General features: G+C 49.1%; 2 protein-coding genes across 4 annotated transcripts; both read right to left on the reverse strand.

The window, feature by feature from the left end:
• Positions 1-2,823: 2,823 nt before the first annotated feature.
• On the reverse strand, positions 2,824-8,850 carry LOC135804957 (tubulin alpha-1C chain). Of its 2 annotated transcripts, XM_065318941.1 has the most exons (7): positions 8,695-8,850; positions 8,167-8,389; positions 6,418-6,566; positions 5,743-5,895; positions 5,079-5,268; positions 3,849-4,186; positions 2,824-3,506 (listed from the first exon to the last, which is right to left on the reverse strand). In XM_065318941.1, the coding sequence occupies exons 1-7, from the start codon at positions 8,695-8,697 to the stop codon at positions 3,198-3,200; spliced, it is 1,365 nt and encodes a 454-aa protein (XP_065175013.1). In that variant the 5' UTR covers positions 8,698-8,850; the 3' UTR covers positions 2,824-3,197. The 2 variants fall into 2 exon arrangements, with proteins under 2 accessions (XP_065175013.1, XP_065175012.1); XM_065318940.1 differs by lacking the exon at positions 8,695-8,850 and having other exon boundaries at positions 8,167-8,395.
• Positions 8,851-9,641: 791 nt separating this feature from the next.
• Positions 9,642-20,503, reverse strand: LOC135804955 (tyrosine-protein kinase SRK2-like). Of its 2 annotated transcripts, none has more exons than XM_065318938.1 (7): positions 19,415-20,503; positions 13,772-14,045; positions 13,154-13,273; positions 12,253-12,522; positions 11,979-12,074; positions 11,199-11,417; positions 9,642-10,532 (listed from the first exon to the last, which is right to left on the reverse strand). In XM_065318938.1, the coding sequence occupies exons 1-7, from the start codon at positions 19,993-19,995 to the stop codon at positions 10,350-10,352; spliced, it is 1,743 nt and encodes a 580-aa protein (XP_065175010.1). In that variant the 5' UTR covers positions 19,996-20,503; the 3' UTR covers positions 9,642-10,349. The 2 variants fall into 2 exon arrangements, with proteins under 2 accessions (XP_065175010.1, XP_065175009.1); XM_065318937.1 differs by lacking the exon at positions 19,415-20,503 and adding an exon at positions 16,002-16,935.
• Between the last annotated feature and the right edge of the window lie 1,704 nt (positions 20,504-22,207).

Raw genomic sequence — 22,207 nt, forward strand, 5'->3', positions numbered from 1 at the left:
GTTCTACGGCCAGTGTTGGCCATGGAGAATTGCGGCTTGTTTGCTCTTTGCACTGTACCACGCATGTACATGTACATCATGGTATATCCACAAGCTACAATCACGATAGATGTGTGGCTAGGATACTGGTACATGCCATCTTGCCTTCTATTCCGGGAACAGTGGAGCAGTGTCTGCCGCTCTTGGATTTCAAACCAACCGGGTACATTTGCACCTGTCCCAACTCTTGCCGAACCGGGTCAGTCCCGGGTACATTTAAGTGCGACTATTGTACATCAGGGAATCTTAGGACTCCCTGATTGAGTCCCAGCTGGGTCACAATTGACCCAGTGGTCTTTGTCCAAGTGGGTCCCCCCCCCAACGCCGGGTACTGACCCGGCTCTGGAGCAGACTCTGAAAAATTGGTTGATATGGAAGTGTGCAGTGTAGTCTACGTCATTCCTCCTGGAGGAATAACATACTGCACACTTCTGTATCAACCAATTGCTCTGGCAAGCGTGACCAAGCTAAAAGACTTTCTCTTCATATCTCTGACCAGTTTCTGTCAGTCCAGGCTGAGCATTTTTTCTGGATCCTAAGCTATTTTGAGTTGTGGCTCATAATCTCTTCTTGCCTTGCCTTTCCCTTACTGCTTCTTTCGCTTTTATGGTATTGGGCCCAGTTCCCGTTTATTGTGCGAAGTCAAATAAACACAAACAAGCATGTTTGAATGGTACGTTGGTAAAGGCAAGCCCGGCTAAATGGAGATAAACAAACGCCTGTCCACTTGCACACAAGTTCTGAAAGCTGTAAAGTAGATACACGACCAGTAGTTACATTAGGGAGGTTCTGCTCTACGTTTTGGGAACGCGACGCAAAGAATCACGCGAACTTTCTTCGCGTTCCCGTAACGTAAAGAAATGCTGTTCTGCTCTACGTTTCACCTAGATAAGTCACGTGGAATGTGTACTGGGAATTTCCCCTTCCATATTTGGCAGTTTTCTGCATGCAGTTGATCGATACCCAGCAAATCTGTACGCATTTTCTCTGCGTGTGCCACAACGTAGAGAACCTCATCTCCGCGTAGAAATCTGGACCAAAAACACGCGAAGCCGTAGACTCTAACCCAGACACCTGCTCTCTACGTGATTTCTCTACGTTTCACGTATAGCAGAACCTCTCTAGCCTGGCCGCGGCACTGAGCTCTCCTTCCCAGCACCAGCACAATGAGTTCCAGCATCATGGTGCCTGGTCGATACATGGCTAGTGCCAGTGGTGGTAGGTACTAGGTATCTTACACAGCCGGCTGGTACACCAGGTAGCGCTTCACGCATAAACTGCATACTACACATACCTTACAGGCGCATGCGCCGTACGGGTTCCTGGGTGCCCGGAACCCCCCTTTTTTTCGCTCAAAATGCAGGATTTTGCTTCATTTTTTGAAATTTTTCCCGGGGCCAAGGTCCCCCGGAACCCCCCCCCCTTGAAGGGCACCGGCGCACGCGCCTGCCTTACAGGCTACAAAGGCAGAAGAGAACAGAGACAGCCGGCTAGGGCATTGTTGTAACGCTGCGTTTCATGCACATAGCAAAGCTAAGGCAATCCTCAGACAACTGAGTCAGTTGTCTGAGGATTGCCTTAGCTTTGCTATGTGCATGAAACGCAGCGTTACAACAATGACCTAGCCGGCTGTCTCTGTTCTCTTCTGCCTTTGTGGTAATGCTCCATCCTTGTGGTGTTGAGCACTCTAGGCAATCTGGGAACTCTCGCTATTGTGTTTGTACCTTACAGGCTATGTTGCTAAATCCTACACTTATTATTTACAAATGACACATTCTCCACCATGGACCAGCAAGAAAGACGCACCGGAAAAGACAATGACAAAACTGAGCTGTGAGGGGTGCTAGCTAACCGAGCTCAGCTGCAGTACAGCCAGCAAATAATTCTACTAAATGTCGTGTGCTCCCTCTGGAGTGAAATATTTGCCGGCATCATCCTACCACCACCCCCACAAACAACACACACACACACACACACACACTTGTACTTGTTGCTCACTGCCAAAACTGGTCACGTGGGTCTCCCCGGGAGAGGGGAGAGAGACTCAAAAGGAATCTTGGAAAGATGACTCAATGGCTATTGAACCGCCCAACGGCCGACACCCCCTGAAATCCCCAAAACTCTGGGTGGACTTGGAAATTATCCCACTTATGGGCTCACCACACCTCGGTAAGTGGGTGAGGACAAGGTGCAGAAAAAGGATTGACGGCATCAGGGTATCCGTCCAGGGATCCAACTGCAGTTACCCCTGCCCCAAGTGAAGGTAATACTTGCTACTAGTCTAGTGTGGGTGGCTAAATCAGAGTGGATCTGATATAAGCTTCACTAGCACCATTGATTACACAAGAGTTATACTAGCCAGAAGCAGTCCATGGTTAACAGGTATGTATACTTCGAAAGTATATGAACCCTGGAACCAACAAAGGTGGCAGGTACAACATTACACCTTCAAGCAGCCGAGCCCGTTGGCAACAGACCCAACACCGTGAATCAGGCATAAGTGTACCCATCAACCGAACTAGCTGACACACACACACACACACACACACACACACACACACACACACACACACACACACACACACACACACACACACACACACACCTACCTGCAGGTCTCGCAGATAGCACTGCAGCCAGTGCAGGTTGGGATAGAATTCGAAAATTATTTGATATTGTGACAAATACTCTTATGTAGGGTTTCCAATCTCTTCAAAGAAGAGGAGACTTGGGTCTATGAAAAGACTCACCTTCACATCCACATAGAAGAAGCAGGGGGCTGGGTCCAGGCTCTCGTGAACAGGCTTTTACAGCCCAAGAATAAAAATAGAGCACGGGGATTCATCCAATAGTCTAAATCTCAAGCTTGCCAACACCAGCTGGGGGAAATCGGGACAATTGACATATACGGATGCATACAGCCATCATCATGTTGAGGATGGCACAATGTTGAAGAAAAATATTATAATGAAAGCGTAGTGCTTGCCTTTCCAGAAAGCAGACCTGGGTTACATGACGATTATATTTTTCGTTGACAAGTTCCTTTTGGTATTGTGAAGTGGTGCTGAAAAGGAAAGTGCAAAAAGGATCAAGTAAACAGCAAACCAGCTGCTATCTACGGATGCACGCATTCACATCGGTGTGAGTGGTTGTATACTCTATGCAGCGTCATCTTCACCTGGATCTTCCTGCAACTCTCCATCCGCTGTGTCAACGCCGACCTCTTCATAGTCCTTCTCAAGGGCTGCAAGATCTTCGCGCGCCTCGGAGAACTCTCCTTCCTCCATGCCCTCGCCGACGTACCAATGGACGAAGGCACGTTTCGCGTACATCAGATCAAACTTGTGATCCAGACGAGCCCATGCCTCGGCAATGGCAGTGGTGTTGGACAACATGCAGACGGCACGCTGTACCTTGGCCAAGTCACCACCGGGTACAACAGTTGGTGGCTGGTAGTTGATGCCGACCTGGGATGAGAAAAATACACAAAAAGCGAAAAATACACAAAAAGCGCCACAAACAACACAAACACCACAAACAGAGCTACACATCTACACTCGGAGGAGAGACAGAAGACAAAGCATTCCTACTACTGCTATGCCAGTGCGGGGCGAGTACATGCAATGGTCTGCATTTTCTTCCTCCACTCCTGCAGCACACAGACCTTGAGGAAGAAAGAGTGAGGACATGAATTGCTCAATGTGCTTTCTAGCTATCCTTCCATGCTGCACGTTGTGCAATATACACACATGTTGGCATCATGGGTACATGCACGTCATGTGTGGCATCATCCTGTTAACTACAATCACCTTGAATCCTGTTGGACACCAGTCAACAAACTGAATGGTGCGCTTGGTCTTGATGGTGGCAATGGCTGCGTTGACGTCCTTGGGCACCACATCGCCGCGGTACAGCAGACAACAAGCCATGTACTTGCCGTGCCGAGGGTCGCACTTCACCATCTGATTGGCCGGCTCAAAGCAAGCGTTGGTTATCTCGGCGACAGTGAGCTGTTCGTGATAGGCCTTTTCTGCAGAGATGACCGGCGCATATGTTGCAAGGGGAAAGTGGATACGTGGGTACGGGACAAGGTTTGTTTGAAACTCAGTCAAGTCCACGTTGAGGGCTCCGTCGAAACGAAGCGAGGCTGCAGAGTCAACAAACACCCATGTAGGCAGTTGGATGAGCAACACCAGCCAAAGCATTACATGCAGACAGTGATAAGATTCACATCCAAGTCATTAACTTCACCATGCTCCCAAGAGCCTTGCAGTAGTACAGTAAGATCGGGCGCCGAAGAACGCAGGGGCTCGAGCGCAGCCTAGGAAAGTTCTTAAATTTTTGATTCTAGCCAGACCGTTCTTATTCACACGCGCGCGGCGAGTCGAGTGACGTCATGACGTTTGTCATGTACATGTACTTCTAAACTAGTGGATGTCGTAAATGGGAATGACTGTACATGTAGCAGTTACTGTTTACATGTGTACATGACATGTACTCACCTCCCATACATGTACAATGTAGATCTACGTACAATGTAGATCTAGTGTTCTTAAATCTGATAATTCTAGCCTGGACTGTTCTTAAATTTTGCCGGTTTTCCAGCCTGGGTGTTCTTCGGCGAGGTGTTCTTCGGCGCCCGATCTTACTGTACTGCATGAAGAAGGCCTATGTGAGCTTGTATCCTCAATCCAACACGAACTATGAAACAAAGAAGAAGTATCATCAACGACGACACCACAGCTTAGTGGTTGGAGCTTCACTGGCCATTACTATGGCATTAGCGAGGGTCCCTGGTTCGAGTTCCAGTGGTGCAGGCAATTTTATTACTTTTATTACATTCCTGTTTCAACTCAATCAACCTTACGTATTAGTACCTCCAATCCACATTCATAAACACAACTGCAGGCATGGCCATTACCATTAGTTGTGTCCACGCCGGCTCCCAGTGTCTTTCGGGGTGGGGGAGAGATACCTCACGATTTGTGCAAAGCTCTGTTGATATAATCCAATTACTATGCCATCAGATCACAACCTACCAGTGATGGAGGAGACAATCTGGGCAATGAGGCGATTCAGATTGGTGTACGTCGGCCGTTCTACGTCCAGATTGCGCCGGCAGATATCGTAGATAGCTTCATTGTCCACCATGAATGCACAGTCGGAGTGCTCCAGTGTGGTGTGAGTGGTCAGCACACTGTTGTACGGTTCTACTACTGCAGTAGAGACCTGGCCAAGGTATATACACAAGCATCGGAGTTCAGGTAAGGTGTACGGAATAGTGTACATGTATCTACCAGCCTGCGGGCATCACCGCAAATCGGCTCGTATTGCACAGGTCATGTAATGGTAAAACTCAGCACACCGTGTAGTCTCTTAGTCACGTCAGATCATTATTTTTTCCTGGATCATAATTATTGTTGTTGCTCGGCCAGTTATGTTCGGTCAGTTATGTTACATTGAGAAGTACGAGGGAGAGAGAAAAGCATTGACAACAGACATGCCTCCAGTCCAGTAGTCACAACACGTGTCACTTCAAGTATAGAGTTTCAGCACATCAACGTGCCGAGTGTCTCTGTGTGCATAGTACTGATTCTCGGCCGCAGATGTACAATGGCCCGAGTGCATAGAGCAGTACAGCTGGCTTCCTTGTATGCCGCAAGGACGCAGTACAATCAGCACGGGTAAAGCAGTTACACTTACCTGCGGCGCAGGGTAGATGGCAAACTCCAGCTTGCTCTTCTTTCCGTAGTCAACAGACAGACGTTCCATGAGCAGTGACGAGAAGCCGGATCCAGTGCCACCGCCAAAAGAGTGGAAAATGAGAAAGCCTTGTAGTCCAGTACACTGGTCCGCCTGTGCAAAGTGAACAGGCAGTAGACCATGAGCTAACCGTGCAGTGTAGCTTAGCTCCATAACATTTAGCTGCTGCTTCTGCCAGGATTTCACATCTTAGCCGCATATGGTTGCACATGTACTGATCTCGTATCTATCTACACTTCTTCTGTTGTTTAGCAGACTGTGGCACGGTTTGATGAAGCTAACATTCCATCCATACGGAATTTCTAGGATTTGAGATTTTTTAACATCCCGAAATGGGGATTAGCGTAAGTGCCCACATAAAGTGTAATCAACATCCAAGCATCGCATAAATCACCATTCCTAAACCGATCGCCTGTTTGAAGCCATGCTTACATAAGAAAAGTGCTTTCCGAGAAGAATCGTAGATACGGGGTGAGACGCTACATATTGGCAGCAGAAAGTCGTTTGTCACCATCCTCCGATCACTATCTCTGCTCAGTTCACAAAACCTAATCTCCGTGTGCAGTACTTACCAGCTTACGGATACGACCCAGGACAAGGTCAATGATCACTTACCAGCTTACGGATACGATCCAGGACAAGGTCAATGATCTCCTTGCCGATGGTGTAGTGCCCACGTGCGTAGTTGTTGGCTGCATCCTCCTTGCCCGTGATCAACTGCTCAGGGTGGAACAGCTGGCGGTATGTACCGGTACGTACCTCATCTGTGAGGCAAAGGGTTTACAACACACACTATAGTCAGTACTAGTGTGTAAGAGATGCAGTCGGCACACTCGATATGCTGGCGCTTTAATTTAAACTGCAGATGCAAGATTGGGAGAACTTGAACTCATTTTCAAGTTCATTTCTAGTTCTCCCAATCCTCAGTCAAATTGCACAATTCTCCATTCTCCTCTTCCGTGGCCAACGTGTCATCATCCCTGCATCCCAGCGCAACGCTGCCCTTGGCAGTGCTCACGAGGGTCATCAAGGCGTTGGTAAGTGTCGTGCTCGTGCGTGTGCTGTGATGTGGTGGCCTGGTATGTCTACGGACATTGAGTCGTATGTGATGTCTTGTGCCACCTGTGCCAAGGCCCGTCCTAACCCAGCCGAGCCGCTCATCTCGTCCGAGTTCCCATCTCTTCCATGGTCAAAGATCGCGTGTGATCTGTGTGCAGCCAAAGGATCCACTTACCTAGTTGTTGTGGACTATTTCACTCCTGGGTCATCTGTCCTCCGAAATCGTCGCCACATGCGTGCGTTGCCATCCACGTCAGCCAAACGCCCTGATCCCTCCCGCTCACCCTCCTCCATTGAGCCCATGTATGAGGTTGAGTATGATGTTCCTGCTCCCGTGCATGTTGCCCTGCAACCACCAGCTAACTCTACTCTGCCACCTCTTCTGCCTGTGCCGCAGACTCCTCGAGTTGCTAAGCCTCTGCCACCCGGTCGCAGACCACCATCCAACCGTGTTCGCCATGCGCCTCAACGCTATGCTGCCAATACCTGAACACAGTAACACTCTTTACTTCGTGCGCTCCATTTGAACTATGGCTGTGTTCTTTTCATGTTTTTTTTCTTCTATCATTCTGAGTAATGCTCACTCTGGTACCCACTCCAGACCTGCTCTCGTTCCTTTCCCTCTCTCCTTTGCTCCACACTTTCTCGTGCCCCTCCGTTCGCATTTTTTTCGGGGAGAGATGCACAGTCACCTACCTGTGCCTATATATTTGGCATAGTGCATCCATATGTAATTTGACCACGCTTCCTATTTCACACCTTCGCGTACGCACATGCACCTCGCATGCACCAGCGGTAACTGTTGCGTGCCTGTGCTGTTTACATGCCTACTCTGTTCCCTGTGTTCTCCACTTCTCCTTCTGTCTTCATCAAGTATAGTTTGTAATTCCTACCGGAGGGTGATGGTGGTGTTGGACTGAGAGAGTGTGCATGGGCATTTACCCTTAGTGCTGTTGCAATAACGCAACATTGAGCAGTCAGGGAATAGGAAAGTTCTTTACTCGGTCTATATGTTCTGTAAAAAGCAGTTACTGGCACAGGACTGAGGTAGATCTACATGACTGTACAACGATAGACTACAATATTATGTACTGTCATTGCATTGATTGCTTATACCTAGGCCGGTGATATTCACTCCCATACCTTTCATGCAGCCAGGAACCGCACTTTCACTATTATTATAATTATACAAACCTCGGGGGACCTCGGTTGTTATACTAGTGACTATCAGCCAATGCTCACTTCGGCTTCTGGTAATATTACATGACTTTTTTGTATACATACCGGTATTTAATATGGTCTTACCGATGACCGTTGGCTCCAGGTCTACGAACACAGCACGCGGGACGTGCTTGCCAGCGCCAGTCTCGCTGAAGAAGGTGTTGAAGGAGTCGTCACCGCCTCCGATGGTCTTGTCCGAGGGCATTTGTCCGTCAGGCTGGATGCCATGTTCAAGGCAGTACAACTCCCAGCACGCGTTACCAATTTGCACTCCGGCCTGCCCGACATGGATGGAAATACACTCACGCTGCATATTCCCCAACGAAAAACATGCACACACACGCACACACACACACATACGCACAAGTTCACGTATCGAGCACAAGCACACATGCATGCCAGGTGAGTGCAAAACGCAGGCACAAAAACAGTATCGCCATAAGTGAGGGACAAGCGGAGAGACGAACGAACTTCCGAAACGCCACTGCAGTCGCCGCTTGAGAATTTCTCGCTTTCAAGCCACAGTACATACAGGAATACCAAGCAACGCCGTACTGAATTAGTTAGTGGATGAAAGCCAGCAGGAAGTGAGCCACAGCCAAAACAACATACCATGATGACGATGATGAGGTGGGTGTCAGTGCTAGCGGTCGAAACGAAGAACCCTTTCGTCAAAAGCAAGGATTGACAAGAGTTGATGTTTACGGAACTGCAACGTTACAATGAACGACTTTTTCTCGTTGTGAACCTGTTCCGCTCAGATGTGCTTCTTCAAATAGCGTTCCCTGGCCAGAGCCAACACACGGTCGGGGGATCCAGTCGGTAAGCATGAAAGGTGTATCACACTGAATCGACCGCCAAGAAATGTCGCGCCGTGAACATGGTGAACGACGTGTACACTTGTAGTTGTACTAGGTGCATGCGGAGATGGGAGGAAACCACAGACCCACAGCCACCGGGTACGGGTGTGAATGTGTGTCAAGTCAGTGCGCAGCAGTGCAGAGCTAGAGCTAGCCGTGCAAACTACCAGTATGGCAGTAACGACACTAACGACGTAACAACTCGTGTTACTTCTTTCACCATGTAATTGTTCACCCAACGTCAAAGACAGATATTTGACCACAATCTGAATCGTGTGTATGCATACTGATCTGGTGATGGCCAATAGTGGCAATAGTAATACATGTTCACTAGTTTGAGGGAAAGAGACAAACATGTACTGGTATTTCCCTCACCCGCGGCGCCATTTCAGCGGTACACTTGAGTGACCATGGTGACGGGGCTGGATTTCATTGAGCAGAACTGTAGTGTGTGAACGTTCCTTCCTTCATTCATGTGCTTGTGAAGTAACAAGTAACAGTTACTCACTGAGCCCCCCCCCCCCCCCAAGATATTTTAGGGAGAGCACAAGGGGAGGGGGGGGGGAGAGTTGTAAATACTAGATATTATGTAAGGTTCGAAGTGTACTGCATGCAGCATTGCTACTTGTCAAGGGAACGCCTTAGTGGTAGATACATGTTTGTGTAGACGGCATGAAACAGAGTGGTTCAGGCTGAAAACGCGGAAGAGCCGGTCGAACAGCAATAATAATAATAATATAACAACAACAATGATTGGCAACCAAATGCCAAGAAACGATAAATGCTCAGGCTTCCACGCCAGTTCATCAAAATAATGCCCCCCTCCCCGCTCACTAGTCCAAGGTGGTGGTCTAGGGATATGTACACAGTCATCACTGCTCGAGCTGATGTGACTAGAGTGGTACAAATATAAAATTTAATTCAATACAAGTACAGTCATGTACAGTGTACATGACTGTACTACATGTACACTGTAACTGTCATGTCCGGGGATAGGAATGAGGACACATTATTTGCCTGACCAATGGAGCTGGGCATGATTCTATCAAACTCTTGGGGAAAACAGTAATGAGTAGAAAGTACGATAATAATTATCATCGCGCACGTGTGCTGCTTCAAATTGCGACAATGATGAAACAAACAGACTTTTGCAAATCTCTGGCATGCATGTACTTCAAGATACACTCATTGGAACGGAGGGGGTGGGGGTGGGGTGGGGGTGCACTGAGCCATAAGCTGTCAAAACTGACCTTTTTGCATTATGGAACATTTGAATTATTGGTATAGAGTGGCACATGGATTAGTTCTTAATTCAAGGATGCCTGTTGCAACGTTCCACATGACCTGCAGCAATGCTCTGCATCACTATAGTCGGGCACACACCGCCTGATATCGGTCTCAGATTATTCACGCCACCTGGTCGGCCTCAAGGTAGCTCTTTCCCTCACTGACAAACAAATCTTCCATGCGATATTCGATTGCCTCGAATGTTGGCCTCTCCGCCTCGTCTTTTTTCCAGCAGTCGAGCATCAGCGTGTAGAGTGCATCAGTGCAGGTTGCTGGCTTGGGCATACGGTAGCCTCGCTCGACCTACACACACACACAGTACACACCACAAGACAGTCACAAGAACATGACGTGTTACCGCGGGATTGCAATAGCACACAGAATAAACCCAAGGTGCAAAAAAGGGGACGAGAAAAACATGGCCTGCGCTTGGACACATCATTGCCCCTCGCAGTACATTGTGCATACCCTGTACTTTCAAGTAACGTTACAATCATATACATGCACATGGATTTCCAAACTACAAGCAATACTTGTATGTAAGGAACATGACTCCATGAAGCATGTGCAGCATCATGCAATGGTGATTAGCGCTCTCCCAGGGTAATATCCGCATCCACGTGTAAGCTGCACTGTACCACCCCCCCCCCCCCTCCTCCCAGCTCATTATTTGTTTGCATCTTGAAGTGCGAAATTGGACGCGTTGCGGAAAACTAATAAGCTGTTAAGCCAAACTCAGGCCCAGGGTATAGTTTACATCCCACACTCAAGTGACTGCTAGGATCTCCATCGCAGAAATTGCAAGACAATACTCACTACAGCATCTGCTGTATATTTACCACACAGCAGCACGATGCTCCAATGCGGAGGATTGCTGTGTAGGTAACTGATGTTACTTTAGTAACCATCAGTTACGTCTCCCATAAATAATTGTCAGAATGTAGATGTACGTAAGACCAGTGTCCTTACCTGAGCAAGAACTTCAGCATTGGTCATCGTTGGGTATGGCGTGCGTCCATAAGTGACCAGCTCATACAAGAACACACCATATGACCAGACATCCGACTTGATCGTGAAGATGTTGAAGAGGCATGCTTCCGGAGCAGTCCACTTGATGGGGAACTTGGCACCTTCCCTGGCAGTGTACTCATCATCTCTTACCAGGCGAGACAGGCCAAAGTCACCAACCTGTGTACGGGGGAGAGAGAGACACAGAGAGAGAGAGAGAGAGAGAGAGAAAGAGAGAGAGAGAGAGAGAGAGAGAGAGAGAGTGAGTGAGTGTATTTGCGTGTGTGCGAGAGTGAGAGTGCGATGACATGACGCAGGTAAGAGAACGATATTGCCGAGTAGCAGCAGACACATACATGTAGGGAGAGATTGCGATGCACACCACATGGGTTTGGTGGACGTGTGTATCGGGTGTAATCCCCGCAACGCCATGGCACCTGAAAGGGCCACACATGTGCGAGGGTACTCTCATGTGTGCACACGCACATGCGTCCAAGTACATGTACTGTGTTGCTAGAATATCAAATCCGAGCTGTGCGATTTCTGAACCCAAGTATGTAGACGCACGGGTGTTAGCCTTCAGGTCAAGTGCATCTTAATCTCTTTATTACTATTAGCTGGGAACAGGAGCACAGACATAAAATTCAACACGAAAGTGACTAGTTTTAAGTAAAGACTGTGTCCCCTCTGCATGGCATAGCATTACTGTTGACAGGGGAAGGAAAAAGGATATTGGCTTACCTTGACTATGTTGCCATGTCCTTTGAGCACATTGCGTGCAGCCAGATCACGATGCAGATAACCCTGTGCCTCCAAATATGCCATTCCACTAGCCACCTGAGAGGATACGTATAACAATACACATCATCCGTCATCACAGGTGAGCAGGTATATTTTTCTGGCAAAAGGAACTTAAAGTACCTAATTTTTGACGGACAGATGAAGTCAAAGCATACTGGAACTGGGCCAAACTTGCTACTGCTGACAAGAAGCAATGTTCGCTATTAGAGCTTACCTGAGCACCCATATCAACAAGGTGGTTGGCCTTCAAATTCTGGCCAGCATCGTCTTGGAGAAATTTCAGTAGCGCCCCACCCTCCATGAGCTCAGTGACAATATAAATGGGTTCTTCCTGCGAGCACACGGCGTAGAGCTGAATGAGGCGAGGGTGCTGCAGTTTCTTCATGATGGCCGCCTCCTGGAGGAACTCGCTGGGCGTCATCGTGCCGGGCTTCAGCGTCTTGATGGCAACGCGAGTCGTGTTGTTCCATGTGCCTTCCCATACCTGCAGCATTCAGTCAGCAATCAACCAAAACTATTCCGCAAAAACTCCTTCAAGTTACACAGGGTTACAAAAAGGACCATGCAACGGCAGTCTACAGAAGCAAATCTAGAGAACTATGTAGGAACCATATTTGATTTTGATCTCTGATCTCTTTGGCCTCAACTCCACTATGATAGGCAAGTTTGGGCTGATTAAAAATGAATAGCTGGGCCCGGCTCAGCTACTCGGCCGGTACTATTGGTCTAAGTGATGTGACTATGAGTCCCTAGGCCCCGGTGGTATTCTCTCTGTATATTGACTGTGTACGTCGTGCACATCCACTAGGAGGTATGGTGAATCTACAGACCTCAGCTCTCCGTGACTGTGCATATCTGCATACATCCATGCATGGCCCTCCCGTCAGGACCAAAATAGGCAGATGCTGCTGAATGTGTGATGCTTTCTTGTCTGCACCCTCCAACAGAGAGTACCGGATGAGATTGGTAGAAATGGCTGGTGGGAAAAATACTCCCTTCCGAACTTTCGTTACAAGTTTCATGCCGTGACAGTTCACCATCCTTAACCACCAGCACCAACTTGCCCCTTTCTTCCCAGCATGCATGATCAAGAGCTTAAGGCTATAGTGACTTACCTCACCAAACTGACCAGCACCCAGCTTCTTGACCATGCTAAGTGTGTTCCTCGGGATCTCCCACTGATCACGCATGGAATGGCTTAGGCTTGTCAGAGCCGGTTTGGAGGTGGGACAAGGCTGCAGGGTAGAAACAGGGACCACAATCGCGTAAATACAAAAATAGGGCAGTTCTAGTACATGCTTCACTATCAGCTAAGAAAGGTGGCATGGACCATGCAAACCAGAGTGCTCCATATCTGATGCATACTTCGTATATGGCTCCACAACAGCAATACAACCATGTACTTGCAAATCAGGTACTCGTAACAAAACGCTTCCAGTGATCTCTGTTGAAATTCTATCAAATATTCTAGGCAAACATTATTTCGCCAATGACAAACAGTCATTGAGGACTAAACTTGAAGTTTCATGCGAATCCCAAGGGTAAAAATGGGTTCATGCACAATGGGTAAACCCTATGGTGTATGCACCTGCAAGCACACATCCAGATAGCTACAGACACCTTGTTTGATCAAGGCCCAGTAGGAGGACAATGAGGCAGAGCACAGGGCAAGCAGCAACATTAAGCCCAATGCAGAGCTGTATAACACGATCAATGCATGCACCACTGCTTACCTCAATCAAACGGAATGCCAGGCCATACGCTTCTGTTCCGTAGAACGCCACAAGCTCCTGCAGCGTGTGGAACGTGAACTGCTTGGAGATGAACATGCCGGAGCCATCGTCCAGCATGCGAATACGGTAGTGGCGAATGGCCTCGTTGTCGCGCAGAGACAATGAGTACGAGTTCCCCTGGCTTTCTGATTGGCGGACAATAAAGGAACCCGGGCGTCCGTAATTTGTCAGGTGCCGCTCTGCATCCTGTCTCTTCACCGGACCAAAGAACCAGCTAAACGCAGACAAGATTATAGAAGACACAGGAGTACGAGTGTCACTCATCATAGCCAATCACAATCTGTAATAATCATTGCATGAATACTGCAGGAGACAAGCGGCTGTTCATGCTGTAGCTTCAAGTTAGTTTCATGCACTGGGTGATCATGCACTGGGTGATCATGCACTGGGTGATCATGCACTGGGTGATCATGCACTGGGTGATCATGCACTGGGTGTTTCATGCACTGGGTGTTTCATGCACTGGGTGTTTCATGCACTGGGTGTTTCATGCACTGGGTGATCATGCACTGGGTGATCATGCACTGGGTGATCATGCACTGGGTGATCATGCACTGGGTGATCATGCACTGGGTGTTTCATGCACTGGGTGATCATGCACTGGGTGATCATGCACTGGGTGTTTCATGAGACATCAGTCACAGCCTGTAACTAACTTAGCATGGTAGCGACCACACGCACACAGCCGTGTGGCTTCATGCATGTGACTGAATTTATCATCATTGTTACGTCACCGAACAGTTTGGTAGCATTTTTGCTCATGGTTTGCAACATGTCAAAGGCCAGCAGCATGGCTTACCCAAGCACACAGCTACAGAGTAGAGTGATGCTGTCACTGCTCATCCACTAGGCCGTGGAAGCGCAACACAAGGATCTTTATGTGTATCAGAACCATGGACTGTTTTTATCACGCCACAGAACCATACTATGCAGTCCACGACTAGCATATCGTACAGACAAGATGAGAGAGCTCCTAGCTCAGGGCCCTCACTATTTTTGGTCTTTACCTGCGCCTTTGCATTTAATGGTGCAAGAGATGTACCTGTAATCCGCGTTGAAAAGACGTTCCTATCAGTTTGTATTTAACACACCTGATAACCTGGGTAAAGACCAAGCCTAGCGAGAGCCCTGCACAGGCAGCTCTCTCGCTTCACATGTGGTACGTGTGACCTCCCACCGGCCCTTTGGGCTTACCAAACACTCGCTAGACACAAGCCGGTGCTGACACGTATTCTAAGGTTCTTGGCCTCTCGCATGATCATTCATGTGACATGCACCAGCGCGTGCACCTAGTATGTATGTTTTCTGCTCTGCTCATGCTGAAAATACTTTTGGTTGCTGACGTGATCGGCCACATGACGAGTCACGCGAGATGACTGCCCCCCCCCCCCCACACACATACCACACTTACAAATTTACACACACACACACACACACACACACACACACACAAATATACGAAATAAAGCGACAAGGACCCTGGATACGCCAGACGCTATAAACTACGTAAGGGGTCGTCCGTATTTTTCGAAAAATTAAAAAATCCGTCCTCAGGCAGAAAGGGGGTGGGTGGTCAAGAGCGCTGGCGGAATTTAATTTTTCGATTTTTCGTACTTTTTTTTTCGTCAGTGACTTTCATACACTTGTTGTACTGACATGTAGTGCACTGTAGACGTAGTGTAGGATCGCGAACACCAGTATGATATACCGGTACATGACTCTTTTGTAGTTGTAGGACGCGCATGGCCGTCGGTAGACCTCCTCACTTTACTTAGCTACTAGTACTTGACATACATGTACATGTACATGTAGGTGCAATCAGTGAACATGGGGTCAGGACTCAGGAGTTCTTATTTTCGAGCTGGGCATCGGTAAAAATCAAAAAATTAATGGGAAAAAAATGGGAGTTGGGTGGGTGGGTCAGAGACAATTTTGCACGAAGACGGATTTTTTAATTTTTCGATAATTACGGACGACCCCTAACATCTCTTTTTTGCTTAGCTCCGGGAACAAACAAAATCACGCTCATGTCCCCCCAGGTGCCTTAGGCTGTGGCCGTGACACCATACTCCAACACGTCAGCTCCAATCATGTATCGGTCAGATTTGTAGCGTGCAATGCCCCAAAAGGAAACTCACAGATCACAGAGCAGTGACTGACAGGATCATACCTTTCCCTGTAGGTCACAAGAGGTGCAGGTGTGTAGCCAGAGGTTAGGTAAGGGACGGACATTCCATTGGGATACCGATGTCCACCGTCATCACTGCTACCAGCATCACCAGCAACAGCAGCAGCGGCAGCAGCAGCACCGCCTCTGTGTTGCTGCATGGCGTGCAGCGACTGTTGTCCACCAATAGCCACCACTGCCCTGGGCATGCTGACTCCCTGCTGACCAGACTGGTCACCTGCTGGTGTAATGCTGGACGGTCGCTCTCCATTGGCCACCAGTGGCTCTGTACTCCTCGACTCCTGCACTCCCCATCTGCTGGGTGATAGTCTGTGCGCAGGATAGTGCTGTGTGCTAACACTGCCAGAGCTGGTGTTGCTGTGGACAGCTAGGTGGTTGCCGTGTAGGGAATGCTCTGTACCACGCGCTACACCTCCATTCTGTACATGTCCACCACCACTTACTGAGCCCGAGGTCGATCTACTCGTCGACAGTACTCCTCCTCCTGCTGAACTAATAGCACCACTGCTACCTCCCACTCCTCCTCCTCGATGCCCGCCTCCACTGCTGATGGAGAGCTTCGACGTGGCGCTTGACAGTTGGTGAACATCCACCGCGTCCAGGTCCCCGCCACCACCAGCCGGTAAGCGAGGCGGAGAGCAGCGACACCTCTGCGGAAGCATCAGCAGCGAATGGCGCTGATGTGATGGTCGCGCACGACCGCGGATCCGCTCCTCCGACGTCGACACTGGCGGCGGACGTGGAGGCCGAGCTTTTCGTTTCGAGGGCGCTCGCTCAGCTGACCATGACCTTCGCCGGCTGCTTTTCCAGAACTTGCAACAGTCCATCATCTCCTCGGTCTCTACTCAACGCTTTGCGTGGACTCAGTTTTCTGGGCAAGCATTCTACTGCAGACCTTTGTTCTGGCTAGAGTCGAGAGAAAGACCCAGGCAGTGTAGATCTACGCACGCGCCTTGGCTTGACTATTGCTAGTGCCTGATGATCGACTCTGCGCTGCACGGAAAAGACGAAGTGAAAACATGCCGCGCACAGGGGATGTTGGCGTCGATGAACTGCTTGCGCTAACGATAAATGCAGTGCATGGGTCAGGCGCTCGTCCATAGCTAGCTGCTAGCATTTCGGATACTCGACCGTGTTGGCCCATTGCGAGTGTTGTGTAAAACCCCTAAACTTCCACCGGTGCTCGTTCATCGTAATCGCTACATCATCGACGCACTGGATTCACTGGCTCTTTTTTACGCTGCACGACACCTCATCCCGAGAACTAGGTGACTGCGTAGGACTGCTCAACTTCACGTAGACTCTACACTCCTTCAGAGGGCATCACGGCACCTTCCGGTCTGCCCGGAAACAGTTATCGCCCAGGACATGGCTGACACAATGGCTCGCAGCACCTTGCGCGTTCGATGGGCAGCAAGCACAAAGCAAAACTACTCGTCTAGCCAACCACCACTACAAACCACACACCAGACGTGCGAGCCGAACACCACACGTGTCGCCGTGTTACACTAATGCACTATCAGTAGTTGAAGCCCGCATACACCAAGCCCAAGGACAAGGGTGCCCAGAAGAATGGTTTCAACTTTCATAAAAACAAGACTCTGACGCGGCTAGCTGGTCGCAAACCCGCTGAGAACACAAACATTGTATTACTGTACTAACATCTTGTTCTAGATTGTAGTTCTACGGTCATGTATTAATTTTCATACGGAGTCGTTAGGCCCGAGTGCAGCCAGTTCATGGTGGTAAGGCCCCAGATCGGCTACATGGTCGATCATTTCCCCATGCCCGATCTCGGTACCATAGGACTTAGGAGGATGCATCTCTAGCTCCAATCTGCGACATAAATTAATTCTGGTTGTTTCAGCTACATTCCGCTAGCAACAAATCAACAACAGTGTTACTATTAATTTTCATACAGTAGTTCTTACTGGACAAGAAGAACAGTTTGGGAAGGAGAGACTCTATTCAGGAGTGTACATGTGGGGAGATAGCTTGTTAGCAGTAATATTAGTACTTCCACACCCCGGCCATTCCATGAAAGCTGGGTAAATACTAGATAGTGCGTGCGTGTGGCGTCGGCCCTGACCGCCCGAGTCTGTCCTCTTCCCAGACTTCATTATGGTCAGAGGTAGGTAACCTGGTAACCATGGTAACGGTTTGTGACCGTGCGGACACTGATAATCCCGTTGCGGTTAAGGAATCTCGAGGAAGCTCCATTTCGCATCCCCACGGCACACCGGCAGTTTTTACCAGGAAATCAGCAGCCACTAAGCTCTTTCCGGCTCCCAGACTTTGCTTTCATGTTAGGTAACTCTTGGTAGATTCCAAGCAAAGATTTAAGAAACCCTTGGTCCGCCCAGGCGCCAACTCTCATACCGGCGGTTGGAATAGTCATTACAACCACCATGCCCTTGACCAGAAAGAAGCCTTGTATTGATATAGAAAGTACAACGTAATGCCGGTAGAATGGGCATGTGTGTGTGTGTGTGTGTGTGTGTGTGTGTGTGTGTGTGTGTGTGTGTGTGTGTGTGTGTGTGTGTGTGTGTGTGTGTGTGTGTGTGTGTGTGTGTGTGTGTGTGTGTGTGTGTGTGTGTGTGTGTGTGTGTGTGTGTGTGTGTGTGTGTGTGTGTGTGTGTGTGTGTGTGTGTGTGTGTGTGTGTGTGTGTGTGTGTGTGTGTGTGTGTGTGTGTGTGTGTGTGTGTGTGTGTGTGTGTGTGTGTGTGTGTGTGTGTGTGTGTGTGTGTGTGTGTGTGTGTGTGTGTGTGTGTGTGTGTGTGTGTGTGTGTGTGTGTGTGTGTGTGTGTGTGTGTGTGTGTGTGTGTGTGTGTGTGTGTGTGTGTGTGTGTGTGTGTGTGTGTGTGTGTGTGTGTGTGTGTGTGTGTGTGTGTGTGTGTGTGTGTGTGTGTGTGTGTGTGTGTGTGTGTGTGTGTGTGTGTGTGTGTGTGTGTGTGTGTGTGTGTGTGTGTGTGTGTGTGTGTGTGTGTGTGTGTGTGTGTGTGTGTGTGTGTGTGTGTGTGTGTGTGTGTGTGTGTGTGTGTGTGTGTGTGTGTGTGTGTGTGTGTGTGTGTGTGTGTGTGTGTGTGTGTGTGTGTGTGTGTGTGTGTGTGTGTGTGTGTGTGTGTGTGTGTGTGTGTGTGTGTGTGTGTGTGTGTGTGTGTGTGTGTGTGTGTGTGTGTGTGTGTGTGTGTGTGTGTGTGTGTGTGTGTGTGTGTGTGTGTGTGTGTGTGTGTGTGTGTGTGTGTGTGTGTGTGTGTGTGTGTGTGTGTGTGTGTGTGTGTGTGTGTAATGAATGACTATTGTAGTGCATGCTAAGGACATGGTCGTGGGAGACTAGGGCTCGTTGTGTATAGCATTTCTAGTTCTACTACAGGAATTTTAGTTCCAGGACTTACTCTTCAGCCTCCAGACTCTTCATTTTGGCCACATAGTTGCTGGGTGCGAATCCCTCCTCGCCACTGGTGGACTTACGTGCCAACCACCAGTCTCCGTCGGTACTGTTGATAATTTGTAAGATGTCACCTTTCCTGAAGGACAAGTCCTCGTCAGTACCAGCCTGGTAATCATAGAGAGCTTTGTACAGTGGGACATCGGACTGGGGTGATGGTAGTGGTGGTTGCCCCGTCTTGGCCACAGGCGGACTGGGCAACGGCGATGTACTGGACATGGAGGATCTGGGCAGCTGCTGCTGTTGAGGCTGGTGCTGCTGCAGTGAGCTCCCCGACTGACGGTTAGCTTGTGGGTTGTGCATATGCTGTTGCTGCTGCTGGGGCGGCCCGCGTCCGGTTTGCTGCTGCTGCTGCTGCCTCAGACGATCCTGGTACTGCTGGTGTTGTAGGTTCTCCTTCTGCACTTGTGCATTGTAACCGGCGGCTCGTGGGTCGTTAGGTGCAGCTGGTCCGGTCGCCGCCGCTGATGGTACTCCGGCTGTGTACGGCCCATTGCTGGGTGTTGGAGCACTGCTTGCGCAGCCCATCACGCCACCATGCACATGCGTGTGCCGGAGCTCACCTGCAACGATGGTCGGTTGCACTGCAACGCAAGCGGTCTGGAGCCGGTCCAGCCACGAATCAATCACAACGGAATGGGTCAACTCTAGCAGCGATCACAACACCGCTCTACTGCTAGTGCAGGCTAATGCAAGGGCGATTGCGGCACAAATCCTGGACGTGAGAAGCGTCTCCGGCTCTTCCGTTCCACCACAGTAAGAACAGCAGCTTCAGCTTAACTCTGATTTGAAAGACAGCGTTCTTGCTGGGTTCTTCTTCGATCTACTGAGTCAGTCCCCGGCTGCTGTGCGGTGCAGCAGTCCGTGAGAAACGACGCCTTCACAACCGAGATGGCGAGATGGCGAGATGGCGGGGGCGACTAACGTTACTAGTAAAAAGATCGGATATAGGTGAGAGACGCTCGCACGCAGATAATAGGCAACCCAGTATTGATGTGATATCAATCTTGTGAGCAGTGGGTGGTAATAGTCAGATCTTGTTGCAGAAATGCCACGATATGCCGCACACCTGCAATGGTTACTTTGATTTTGTCTGTGGCAGCAACGCTAGTACTAGTATGATACACTGCATTTGCACGTCACAAAACTGATGGGAGTGGTTGACTTCTGCTGTACTAGTAGTACTCCGTCGCGTCGCCAGTCATAAAATTAATGTTTGAATTCCGGCCCGTTGGACTGTCACAAGACTCACATGCTCAGTATCTGTGCATGTGTTGGAGACTAGACAACGACACGTAGATCTACATGTATGTGATACTGACGTCTGTGCATGTACTGATAGTACTGATACTTGATCGTCAGGACTCTGTACATGTAGCAGCAGTACAATCACACGGTACGCGGTCGGTGATCTACACAATGGCCATGCCTACTACTGTCTTGTAAGTAAGTTGTAGTCTGTCATTGGCCATTGGGGATCGAGAAGCCGACGGACACACGTAACCGTCGCGTCTTGCTCTAAGACCATGACCTGGCCCGCCCGGTACGTAAAATGGGGAGTTGATCAGCTAGCGCTTTATAAGGTTGTCTGGTCATTTCTGTGACCAGCCTTCAACTGTCAACGAGTCCACATATAGTAGGCACCACCTGTCCTGTGGCTATGTACTATGTAGCGCTCTGCTCCTGCTGGTACTACGCTGGTAAAAAGAAGAAGGACACGGTATACGGTAGGTGGTCTTTGAGACTTGATTATTGGCTGCTGCTCATGTCATGTACAGTCATGTAATAATAATTATTATTAGTGTAAAGTCAATGGCCCAGCAGCGTGGGTCCATTTCGCAAAGCTGCAGACTGTACACAATTATGATGTGCATGTGGGAGGAGTCATCTACTGTGGCATACATCTACACAACCTACACATGTAAAGTGTAAAATATGTGTACGTGTGTATGTGTGGCGGATGATAATTGTATGCCCGTATTGCATTGACATGACTGTTATTCTGATTGTTTCAGCCCTAATTACAAAGCTCAGTACATTTTAAACTTTGTCGCCCTGAGTTACAGGGTCTACGGGTCATCTTGCGTGGCAGAGCACAGTGTCACGGTTCAGTGAAGGTAAATGAGCAGGAATTCACCAAGCGTCCAAAGCGAGTACAGTGTGCATGTGGCGTGACCCAGGCTACACGCGCGTGTTGCACAGTACCGCCAGAGCACCACACCAACACCATCCTCTCGTGGTCTTGTTGTGGAGGGTGGGGCGGTGCGCCGCATGCGCTATTCCTGTGTCTGTACTGCGTGTAGGTCACACATGACAATATAATACGCGCATACAACTCGTACACACACGTACACACACGTACACATATTAAAATGTTAACACCAGCACAGACTATGACAGTGGCAACCATCAATACCCATGGACCACTTTTAAACATAGTGAAACACTTCGCAGATAAGTTACTTATTTTCCTTGCATCTCGGTGATAGAGTTCTTTCTTGAGCAACTGCATACCACTTTCTGGTCATTCGACTTTGTCGCCTATAATTATTTAATAATGGAAGGTTCACCGCGCATAGAGCTGACCCACCGGATCGGATTTCACCGAGCAGCACACTACATTGTACACACACGTAATGCTGCTGGCACTGGCACTGTACTGTATCGTCGTGCACTGGGCAGCAGGAATGCTGGTACACACCGTGCCTGGCAACACTACAACACACACTTGAAGTACTGG

Source organism: Sycon ciliatum, chromosome 1 (genome assembly GCF_964019385.1).
Source record: "Sycon ciliatum chromosome 1, ocSycCili1.1, whole genome shotgun sequence".
Taxonomy (NCBI): domain Eukaryota; kingdom Metazoa; phylum Porifera; class Calcarea; order Leucosolenida; family Sycettidae; genus Sycon; species Sycon ciliatum.